The following is an 11,583-nucleotide window of genomic DNA, read 5'->3' on the forward strand; positions in this document are numbered from 1 at the left end:
AAGAATTTCAAATAGCACCGTTTTTTGTTTTGTTTTGTTTTTTTAAAGAGTTTGGGTAGAAATGTTAAGAAGGGTCCAACAGGACAAAAAGGAGAAAAACTCTAGGAGGAGAAACAGCATCAACAGAGGTTTAGCAAGGGGATTTCAATTCTAGATAAAAGTCATGAGATTTAATATATAGAGATAAGTAATGAGAAGAATGTAATACTGGAACTTTAACCACCCTCTAAAACAATATATAACATTCATGAAGAACGGTGTCATGGGAGTCAATTACTATAACTTAACAACTACAAGCCAAGCGAACTTCAGAACTGCATTTAAGTGTTTAAGAACACATTTCAAATCGTACTTAACCAACATATTTCATGAATTTGATAACATTATAAATGGTGATACTTAAAACTCAGGGCTGCAGAAGACTACATTCAGGAACAAAAAAACAGGCACAGTTGCATTAAGCTGACAGACAACAAAAAGAAATGCAAAATGCCTCACACCAAATTTCTACTTCAGTTACTGGCATTAACCAAAATCATAACCAAAAGAGCACATACAAAGCATGTTCAATAGAACACCACTTTCATCATTGCAAAATTCAGTTCCTGATGCACTTAAGTTTCATTTTCTTATAACGTAGCCATACTTATTTAATATTCTGTTTTGGAAGTGGTAGTATCACCTGTAGAGAAGGAAAGGAAGGAAGAAAAGCACAGAAAAGAGGGGAAAAGCAGTGACCTTCAAATGCTCAAACCTCAAAATTCACTAAAAATACCACTAATTCCACACTGTGGATTTTGTATGTTACTAGGTGAACTTACCACTTACACAACATTTCTGCTTAGCAAAGGAGACTATTAGCATAAAACTAGAAGTTGAGCCATTACCGTCTACTCAAAACTTATCTCAGCTGAGGAGGAGACACTGCAATAGCATAAACAACAACAAAAAAAAAACCCAAACCAATACTGAAACTGAACTAACAACGACACAGCATCAGTGAGAGTAAAGCACAGGCATACAAAAGCATTTTCAAGGGGCTAGCACTCTTCAAAAATACACAAAGGGGGATAGGTTTTTTTGCTTACAAAAAAAATCTGTAGGGTCCACTGGACAATAGTTTCAAACAATGCCGTGTATTTTAATCCCTATACATCTTCAAAATAAACATTCTTTGAAATAGCCCCTTTCCAAAGAATACACATCACACTAAGTAGAGGTCAGAAGCTTTATTTTTTGCTCAGGTGAAATTACACATGTGCTCATTAGAGGTTTCACCTGAGGAAGAAAATGCAGGATCAAGCCAATAAATTTTTGAGAACTAAACTTTCTTGCTAATACGCTCTTTGCTGATATGAAGTTCTTGGCAGAACAGTTCCAGTTGGAGCTAAATTCACTGAAAGTTCATTTTACCACCATTTTCCACAGAAATATTCTATTTCATTCAGGTTTTTTATTCACTGATTACAAAGATTTTTATGATGACTGGTTTTAGCCAAGTACACTGTCACACTGGAAGTTAGAACACAAGAATTTGTCAAAACATTTTCTTTTTATAAAACACTTTCAAATAGTAATTTAAGAAATAAAATTCAAGCTGTCAACTTTTTAAACCATATCCTCAGAAAACAGCATAAAAGTGTTTTCATTTACATTCTTGTTAGTCAAAGATAATCCTTCTATGGCACAGACCCAAATTTTACCCTCCTGAGTGTACATACCACTGAATAATTTGTTCAAATGTCAGTTGCAATTTTCAAAAATCCTTTCTTGCCTCTGAATCTTAAACATCTGTAACAAATACTTGTTTTGAGAGTGCTTTACATTCATGACACTTGACCTTTTGCTGTATGCACCACAAAATTTAAGTTTCAAATACCATGCAAGCAGGAAATCTGATCATTCCAGCAGTAGCCATCTGCGTGGTCCAATATCAAATATAGTTCTGGGTTGCACAAAGTCATGGGCTACAAATCTTTTTCTGCAACTTCTATAATTAGTTGTAATTTGCTGCTTCTAAAACACATTTCTCATGGAACATCTGGCCTCGAAATCTTACCTTAACGTTGGAAAAGTACTTAGCATTTGGCTGTTGGTGTGCATACACGTGTGTATATGAGCATAGATTCAGTGTAACTACAGAATGCAAGCATATGCTTTGCGGGCGGCATACCTAGGACTAGAGAGTTCTACTCCAGCAACAAAAGCCTTTTAGCTTTGGAACTGTAAAAGAATATTATAAGAAATACCAAACATAATGAAAAAGTGTTTTCCAATGTTCTTGCTGGCTTATATCTGATTATTGATGTTAAATGTTAATAGCTCATAAAGCATCCTACCAAACACTTGAGAGCTTTGCACAAATTGCAATTTTCTTTTGTATGATCCTTAATATAACTGGAGGACTCTATGTTGAAATTGAAATGGGAACAACACTTTAAAAAAAAAAAAAAAAAAAACACACAAACCCACAAAATCTCTCCAGAGTTTAAGCACCACACTGACTAAAAAAACCACAAGTTCATCATTAACATACCCAAGTACTTTTTGTTAACTAAGTTAGACATGTAACAAAATCGAGCCACTACATATTTCAGCTTCATTGTGTCAGAAGGAAATCTCTCCTGAGCCTGTGAAACAGTGTAATGAACAAATTAGTGCAAGCAACTAAACAAAAAGCCTTTTGAGACCCTTATACGTAAGAAGTCTTCCAAGTACACTCCAGCAAGTACTATAACTTCTAAAGGGAAAAAGCAAGTTACACTCCAGGATCTTTAAAGCACTCCTTCAACAGTAACAACACATCTTTTGAAAAATGCCCAATGCCCAGTGGTGTCACACACAGCTGCCTCAAGCAACCAGCACTGCTTCTTGGGAAGCAGAAACTGGAAACACGTAGGATGCTATATTGCTCCTGAAATCTGTTTGTTATCTAGTCATAGGAAAATTCTGGCAGAGCACTATTAACACACTTTTACATCCACAACACCACCACTACAGCTAATAAAGAATTAAAAATATGCATAAAGGAAGATACTAGCCACGATGGGAATAACAATATTAGCCTCTCAGAAAGTAACAGGGATTGCAACTTTACATACCTGATTCTTCAGATGGCTTAAAAGAAAGTGACCTATAGAAGCTATTATTTTCATCAATCTCTCAATGTTAGAAAAACATTCATCGTATTTCTTACCTGAGCTCCATCCTTTAATTTCAAGATGCATTCCATCGTATTGATAGTGATGACAACTGGTTCTGATCCCAATTTTGTCCATGGCACATGAATCCGAAGTTCATGAATATGCCCACTTAAAAAAGTAAATGGTAGTTTCAGCTCCTAACAACAACAAAAGAAGTGGTGAGGTGACTACTGAAACATATCAAAATTCAAGACACATTTGTAACTTAAAATAATAAGGTTCTACAACAAAACATAAGTCAAAAGTTATTCTCCCTCCCCAGATCAGCAGTGTGCCATGGGGTTTGGCCACTGGCTTTATAATCGGGTGCACACTTACATTACAATTAGTCTGTTCAAAAGAGACATTGGATTACCATGTCCTTGATAATAAAAGACAGTTTAAAACCACCTCTCTTGCATGAAGCGACTGCAAAATGTGTCACTATTCAAGGGACAAGTAGAAATGAACCAGGTGAAAGTAAATACATAAACTGATATGCAACCTCCGTTATTCTGAAGAACACAAATTTGGAATTAAACAAACACTGACAAGGTGACAGCAAGGCGATTTCTTCCAAAATATTTTAGTACTTTGAGTTTTAAGAGCTCAGTGCTCTTAAGATTGGCCACAAACAAAAATGAAGTCTATACAAAAGCTACGATGTACTTACAACAAAGAGTTTTAGTAAAAACTACTGAAAAGGGGTTTTTTTGTTAGATACATGTTTAATTGGTTCCCTTTATTTTATGTAAGTACAGTTTGCATTCTTTTATTCTAGTGTTAAAATAATGTTAAAGGTTAAGGAAACAAGCCAAACAGAAGATTAGAGGTCAACACAAAAACACTAATTGAATCAAAAAAATCACTCCATGAAACAAAGATTTACTTGGTGCACTTTGTTTGACTTACAAATTAAAATTTCTGTGTTTTATACACAGTAAATCAAGTAAAATGCTTTCCATTTTCAATATTTGTAATATGAATTAAAACAAGAGTGACATTAAAATGGTTGCGTTAAAAAAATATAAAAGTGTTAAGGTTACTAAGCCAGGCACTCTAAATTAGGAAATGCCAGAAGTAGAGTTACAACTGCTATTCTGATTTGACTCTTGGCTCATGTATTTTATGATGTCCTTTCTAAAAACCATGATGTCATATTATTTCTTCTGCAGAATCCCTACGTAATTCAATGATCAGGATGGAGGCACTCACTACAGAAGCAGTTAATCTGGTTTTCTTGTTATCTTTTTATGCACAGCTTTCAAGGTGTTGCCCCATTCACATCAAACTGCTCAGTAAATACGAAGTTACTAAATTGTTCATTGGCAAAACTCAGACTCCTCCTCACCAAGGCCTAACTTGGATGTCACACTGCTTTAAAAAGTGGTGCAAGTTAGTCCAGAACTCCTAATAAATGCCTGACACTCCATCCAGTAAATGCATAGAGCAGACGTATGTGGGACGGCCCCAGTGAGCTGGTCAGCAGGAAACAAGGTGCAGAGGTTGAGATAAATTCTTTGGATCTCAAGTAGGCAGCACTGGACATCACATTGGATGCCTTCATCTGCTTTGGATCCAAATGGTTGAAATTTCCCCAGTAGCCCCAGGAGTTCTCCTGGGAAGCACGAGCTTAACACTTATCAGACAGAACAGCCACGTGCAGCTAGAGACCTGGTCCAAGGACTAGAAATCAGATTTAAAATAATGAAAATAAGTGCTTAGTGCAAAATAAAGAAACAGTATTTGATATTATGTCAGAATTTTAAGTCAGCATTCTCAGTACTAAGTATTCTAATGATGAGGCTTCAATAATGATCTATCTTCTTACCTTTCTGATCTTTATCCTGACATTTTTGGCTACAAAGGTTTAAAGTTTTAATGGGGAAAAAACAACGGATGTGTTCACTTGGAGTTGCTTATAGCCTGGTGTTTTGGTCTTCATCCTAGATGCTAGGAACTATAGGTGTGAATCTTGTCAGGGTGAGAAAGGAAGTGAATCTAAGTCTCCTAGATGCTGGGCAATAGTTTTGGCCATTAGGTTCTTAACTGTTGTGTTTCTTAGTAAACTCAGGGTCATAAACCTTTGTTCAGAACTTCAGAATTTACCTGGCAAAACTGGGCAACCCAGGGCTTAAGCACCTTTGCACCTCTGCTGAGTTTAGGTACTTACATGCTTCAACTCAGTACTCACATGAATGAGTAGGACTTAAATACAGAAGGCCCATGAAACTCTGAGGTCAAGCAGGCAAGTTGCTAGGGAATTTCAGATACGTGCATCTAGAAGTGGATCCAGAAAGCCTGTTTTCCTGCACTGCTTAAGCCTAGACTTATCCCTGCTGTATAGAAGTTCTACATGAATAAAATTTGAGGACAATTGGATTTTGCATTTAGTACTTGACATATATGATAAAAGTCTACCTACAGAATATTTCTGTGAAGCTAGTTAATGTCATTATTTGCCCAATATCTTGAAACTGTAATTAAATCTTAGTGATATGTTTTCAAAACCCACTACTTTTTTTTTTTTTAAGTAGCTACCATGTCATAAGTTCACAGTTGCACACTACCGCAACTGTGACAGGTTAGTATCCTGAGATAGCCTCTAATTAGTTACCCAAAAGAGAAGTCAACTATTCTTATGCATGAATACCTAGCACCATCACAGAGACAAGCGCCCTCTCCATTCCATGGCTGATGCCTCTTCAGCCTTTCCACTGGTACTATGAAAACGTTCATCCTGCATACAAGGCTAAGAGTAGATGCAGTATATTCACTGCTGTCAAAATCTTCAGAGAAGACAACTACACAAAATTATAGCTCTATTTTTTGCAAAGTACAGCTTTCAGTTTGTAAATTGGTTCTTGGTTTTAATGAGCTTTCATGAACAAAGTTTAAAAAAGAAAAAAAAAACCACCTCTCATGTCAGGGAAACTCTTGACTCCTAGCTCAGCCATGCTTACACAAAATCACATCTAATTTCAAGTCCCCATTCCAAAAGATGATAGTTATAGACCTTCTCATAAAAACAGTTTGAAGAAAACTGTTTGTTTTTACAAAGTGTTTTTTCTTCATCTTGTTCATAAATATACTGAAGGATTTTAGCTAAAAGCCTCTCTCCTAGAAATTCAGCCTTAGGCTTACAATCAACATGAATAAAATTTTAATCCAGACAACTTCAGTTAAGCCACCGAAAAGCAAGTACTGGGCAGTTTAGCTACAGATGTTGCTACACTGGTCATACAATAAATGAAAAAATACCTTATGTCCCACAGCTTTGTGGAGGCCAACAGAAATAATTGATCAAAAAAATATGCAATCTAAAAATACATTACAACTTAAGAGACAATGCTTATGAATCAAGACAGTGAACTATCACTATTAACAGTAATAGAAATAAATTCCCTTTCCAGACCAGCAGATATGTAATTTTTACGACACACATTAATACCACAATGTCTATTTAGATCCTGACTTGTGCTCACAAGTGTAAGTTATGAGTTTACTTCAAAAGGCATTCTAGAATAGATATTTTTCCACTATTTGCTGGATGGCTTTAACACATTCTCATTTTTGTCTAGCTAACCGTGAGGTTTTGAAAGAAACTGAATGGAAGTAGGAATTCCTTCAAAATGAAGTGATACGACCAAATGCACAGCATATTTAGAAGACACGGTTCTTGTTTTTCAAAGGAATTTAGATAAAAATGTTGTCTGACATTACCCTAATTGCACAAGCAAGTTTCCTTAACGCAATGCAGGGAAATCTTTGTTGTGTTATTTCAGTAGACAATACAAAACAAACATGTGCCAAATTTACTAACTTGTTCAAAATACAACATAACAAAGATAATTTTTATTCCTCTTCCTTTCCTGTGCAATCTTTCCCCTTTCATTAAGTACTGCATGAAATTCTTAATGTATCTTTTATACTTATGACTGATTAGAGTTTACTTTTTAGGTTTTACATTTACATCATATAAATCCTTCAAAAAATTATGATATGGCTGAAAACAAACTCCTGGGCTTGACACAAAGTAACTGACCGACATCATGCAAGACTGCAGACTAGATGATCATAATTCCCCTTGTCCTAAAATACAGGACTTTCCCGAACTTTGGGGTGATAGGCAAGTATTAACTCAAATACCTTTTCTTCACATTCAAGGCTGTATTTCACAAGTAACCCAGTGGCACATAACACAGACGCTTACAGTAAGGATATTTTAATGCCCTCATTTCCTTAAAATTATCTTAAATACATTACCATTTTTCATACTTCTTTCTTTCTAAATTCTTTCAGGTATGAAAAGTCCACACTACAATAAAACTCAACCACCTTTAGACCAAGTTCTCCTTTGTCTTCCAATCAAAGACCACTTCATCTTTCCCTCCTGAGTTTGTAAAACAGCTAACATAATAAGCTAGGATGTTATGGAAATACACACAAGCAGCAAGAAGAGCTCACCGTGTATCTTATCTCTTTGGTACCATTGTGTCAACAGAAACATTACACACAAGCTAGTTACCAAGTTCACAGGTAGTTCTATTACCTCTGGTACCATAGCGACTTCACATAGAAGTTGCCAAAAGTGCTTAAAAGGCTTTTCCATAAAATAATATTTAAATATAAATTTTAAAGTTTAATTACAAAATACTTTCTTGAAGTAGTTTTTGTACAATGTGCCAGTTATTATGCCTAGATGGAAAATTTCTTGGAATGCTTAGTCTTTTAGTAATTGAATCATCCAGGATAGGAAAAAAACTACTATCAAAATTTTATTAGATTTAATCTTCCACTAAAGATAATTATAAAATTAACTGGCTATTCAAAGAGTGACATAATTATGTACAAAAGCTACATTGTACCTAGAAGGTTCAACCCGAGTACAAACTAGTACTCAGCTTTCACTACAGAACTGGTATTGTCCAAAAAAAAAAAAGGGGGGGGGGGGGGAACGAAGAGTTATTTCAATAATATTCAACTTAATTTAATGAGAGCATATAAAACATACATAAATATACACAAAAATATGAAAAGTATTTTCAGGTACTAAAATGTTCTCTTTGGGTTTGATAACGTTTGACGTTTGATACATCAACAGCTACATTATATCTGATTTCATAAGGTACTGGTTCCAACTTAGTCGCAAAAATAGTTTAAGGTAAGATCTTCTAGAAGACAGACAGCAGTTTGCGCTCTGTTCTCATCTGTTCTTTAGGATTCTGTCTAGTGGCCCATAAGAGCGCAACGTGACATGGGTACACTAACATCAGCTGAAGTGCAAGGAGTGAAGGGAGAATGCACAGACTTGTTCCCAGATCTGTTATAAGGTGCTTTGTCCAGGTAGTTTGGCACCTATGCTAATGTTCTCAAATAATCTTGCACAGTTCCACAAAAACTGGAATCCTCTGACAATGTTTAAGACTCCAGACAATGATATCCAGGGTATGTGCATTTGTATCCAAAGCCTAAAGCATGAAATTAAGGCTGCATTCATGCCAGATAAGGAGCAGGGAACCATCCTGGAGATAACAGCAGAGGATGTTAGAAGGGAAGAGCAATGCAAGTGATTAACTTTGGATATCATGGATCCATTCAGACAGAGAATCCAAATAGAATAACATATACTGGTAACTTTTAGAGACTTTAGCTTTTCAGGGGAGCTCCTGCCAGCTGCAAAGGCTTGGGGGAGTTGTATTACCACATACTACATACTCAAAGAGTTTTGCTGAGCAGGCATAAAGCAGCGTCCCTTCTGCAAAAGAGCAAGACACCCTAAATACAGTTTGTGGGTCTAGGCAAGTTCCAAAAAATAATAAGAGCCAAATTAAGACCACTACATTTCACATAAACATACAGCCAAATAATGTAAAAAAAATGAATCAGAGCTAAATTTTGCTTTCATCGCGTATTCACATGCCCATTCAAGCTAATAAGACATGAGCACAGGTATATATGGCAAGATTTGCCTTTACAAGAGCCATGACAGCAACAGATTGCACTGGATATTTAGGTACTCAACTGGTACATGAACAGACAAAGACGAAGCCAGGGATCACCTACCAGCAAACTGCAATTATTTGAAAGGGAACAACATAGATGATGGCAGCAAAATCCTAACAGCGCCAGGTAATACAGCAAGTTTGATATATCCATTCCAAGTCATCATTTGTTATTGGGACAAACTTTCTTCCTACACGCTATAGCACTGGAACAGTTTACCCAAAGAGGAGGTTTTCACAACCAAGACAGGAGACTTCAAGACTCAACTGGAGAAAATCACAAGCTGATCTGACATAATGCTGGCAACAGCCCCGCTCAGAACAGGAGGTTGGACTAGATGACCTCCAGAATTACTTTCTGATCAACTCTTCTTTGATTCCATAATATATACATTAAAAAAGGCTTTGAATATTCACAGGAGGAACACATCCTACACAGCTGCAGTCCAGTATTCGCATCAGCTACATGGACAAGCTGTACCAAGAAAACAAGGAACCAAAAGACTTGAGAGAAAATACAGAGGCCACCAAATACTTGAAGGAAGACAAATCAGGCTCTTTACAGAAGCACAGATAATAGGACAGGTTCTCTTGAAAGATTGTCTCCTCTTCCAGAACAGGATCAGACTTAATTAACCATAAATATTTCTTTCAGATTTTAAAAGGTCTCCCCTGATAAAAATCATGCAGTCTCCTCAGTCTACTCCAATGCCTCACAATCCGATCAAAACATGAGAAAAATTTTCCTCGATGTCCAATCTAAGTCTCCCTGAGTGCAATTTATTCCATTCTTTCTTGTCTCATCCATATAACTTTTGCCCTATCTTGTCTCACCTTATTTTATTCAAAATTAAAAACATTCCCTGCCTATTTTATTCTTCTTTCAACGGCCATATTGTCTAAATCCCCCATTATTTTTTGCTGCATTTCTCTCAGCTCCTTCAGTTGGACTACATCTGGACACAGGACTCCAGCTAAGCCTCGCTACACCATGCACAACAGAAAACAGCTTTATCTATCTCACACACTCAACTCCTCGAGTTGTCAACTCAGATAAGCACAGAAGGAAACAGTCCCTCCACTAAGACTTCACCAGTTCATATTGACAGCAGGCTCCAAATTCTATATCAAGTGTTTTACTTGGTCAAGCTTGTCTTTTTAAGGCCAAGTTTTACAGAGCCTCTGATCTAATCCACATGAACCAGCTGATCAAATCTGTCCCTCAATTACTCTTAAAGTTTAGATACAACTGGACTGATGAAAACTGGAGTCATAAAACAATATAGAGAACACAAATGTGTTTAGTATGCATAATTAAAGAGATCCTACTTTACTTTGTGACATTTTGAATTAGTTACTATAGGCAATTAGTAAATATGACTGGAAAAGCAATTTAGTTAATGTTTGTACTGTAAAACAATGGTAACTGAAAGAAGAAACATGTCCACAAAAAAGCCTTTCTTTTCACACCCCATAACTTACAGAATATGCAAAGAATTACCATTCACTACTAAACAAATGGCATGGAATTAATGCAAGAATAACTAAATGCAGGGGGGAAAAAGAACTTGCATAAGAAGAAGAATGTTCATCTGTGCAGACCAATGTAAATTATTTAGTCAACTTCTTTTAAATCAAAGACACAGACTGTAACTACTGTAAACATAACATACCTGCTCAAGTACATCCAACTTTAATTCAAGTTTACTAAGTACAACATCTCCTCCCCAGAGTGACAACTGTAGATCTGAAGGCTTCAAGTTCTTTATGTAGCGATTCACATAACTCATCAAAATAGGAGTTACATAGGATTCCAGCATTTTGGAAGATTTCTGTATTACAGGTCAAGCACTAGGAAAAAAGACAAGACAATGAGGTATTATTTATAAGTCTGTCAGCCTAATTTTCAATAAAACAACAGTCACATTGTTTGGACGTATGAAAAATTATATTTAAAATTCTGCTTTTAAACATGTATGTCTATATGTAATTATGCGTATCTCTACATATAAAGATGAAAGATATACCAAGATGAAAGCACATCTATTTGCATTTACGAATTTCCAACTTACATACATATATACATACATACATAGGAACGAATAACTGGCTTGCTCACTATCAAAAGAAAAGCCAACCCAAACAAACCAAAAAACAGAGAAGGAGGTCAAGCAGTCTACCATGCTTTTACATGAAATGTAAGTGACAGACACCCTGTCACTTTTAACTGATAAAAGCCCATGCTAAAACATCGCCTTAGAAACGCCGATCTGACACCCCGAGTATCGTGCACATAGCAAAAACGCCAGCTTCGTGCCACCCTTAACTCTAAGCAAACTAAAACCCTCCAAAACCCAAGCTGAAGTTATGCTACCACTTGCCACCGCTTCCCTGCC

At 36.2% G+C, this 11,583-nt stretch overlaps 1 protein-coding gene across 1 annotated transcript in view; it reads right to left on the reverse strand.

Annotated features, from left to right (window-relative positions):
* Window positions 1-11,007, reverse strand: part of LOC103917280 (vacuolar protein sorting-associated protein 13B-like) — a 297,344-nt gene extending 286,337 nt beyond the window's left edge. Inside the window, exons 1-2 of the mRNA XM_009324398.1 lie at window positions 10,861-11,007; window positions 3,197-3,340 (exon numbers count right to left, since the gene is read on the reverse strand). Of these exons, the coding sequence (XP_009322673.1) occupies window positions 3,197-3,340; window positions 10,861-11,007 (291 nt within the window). The remainder of the gene's footprint in view (window positions 1-3,196; window positions 3,341-10,860) is intronic.
* Between the last annotated feature and the right edge of the window lie 576 nt (window positions 11,008-11,583).

The sequence above is a fragment of the Pygoscelis adeliae genome, unplaced genomic scaffold (assembly GCF_000699105.1).
Source record: "Pygoscelis adeliae isolate BGI_AS28 unplaced genomic scaffold, ASM69910v1 Scaffold145, whole genome shotgun sequence".
NCBI lineage: Eukaryota > Metazoa > Chordata > Aves > Sphenisciformes > Spheniscidae > Pygoscelis > Pygoscelis adeliae.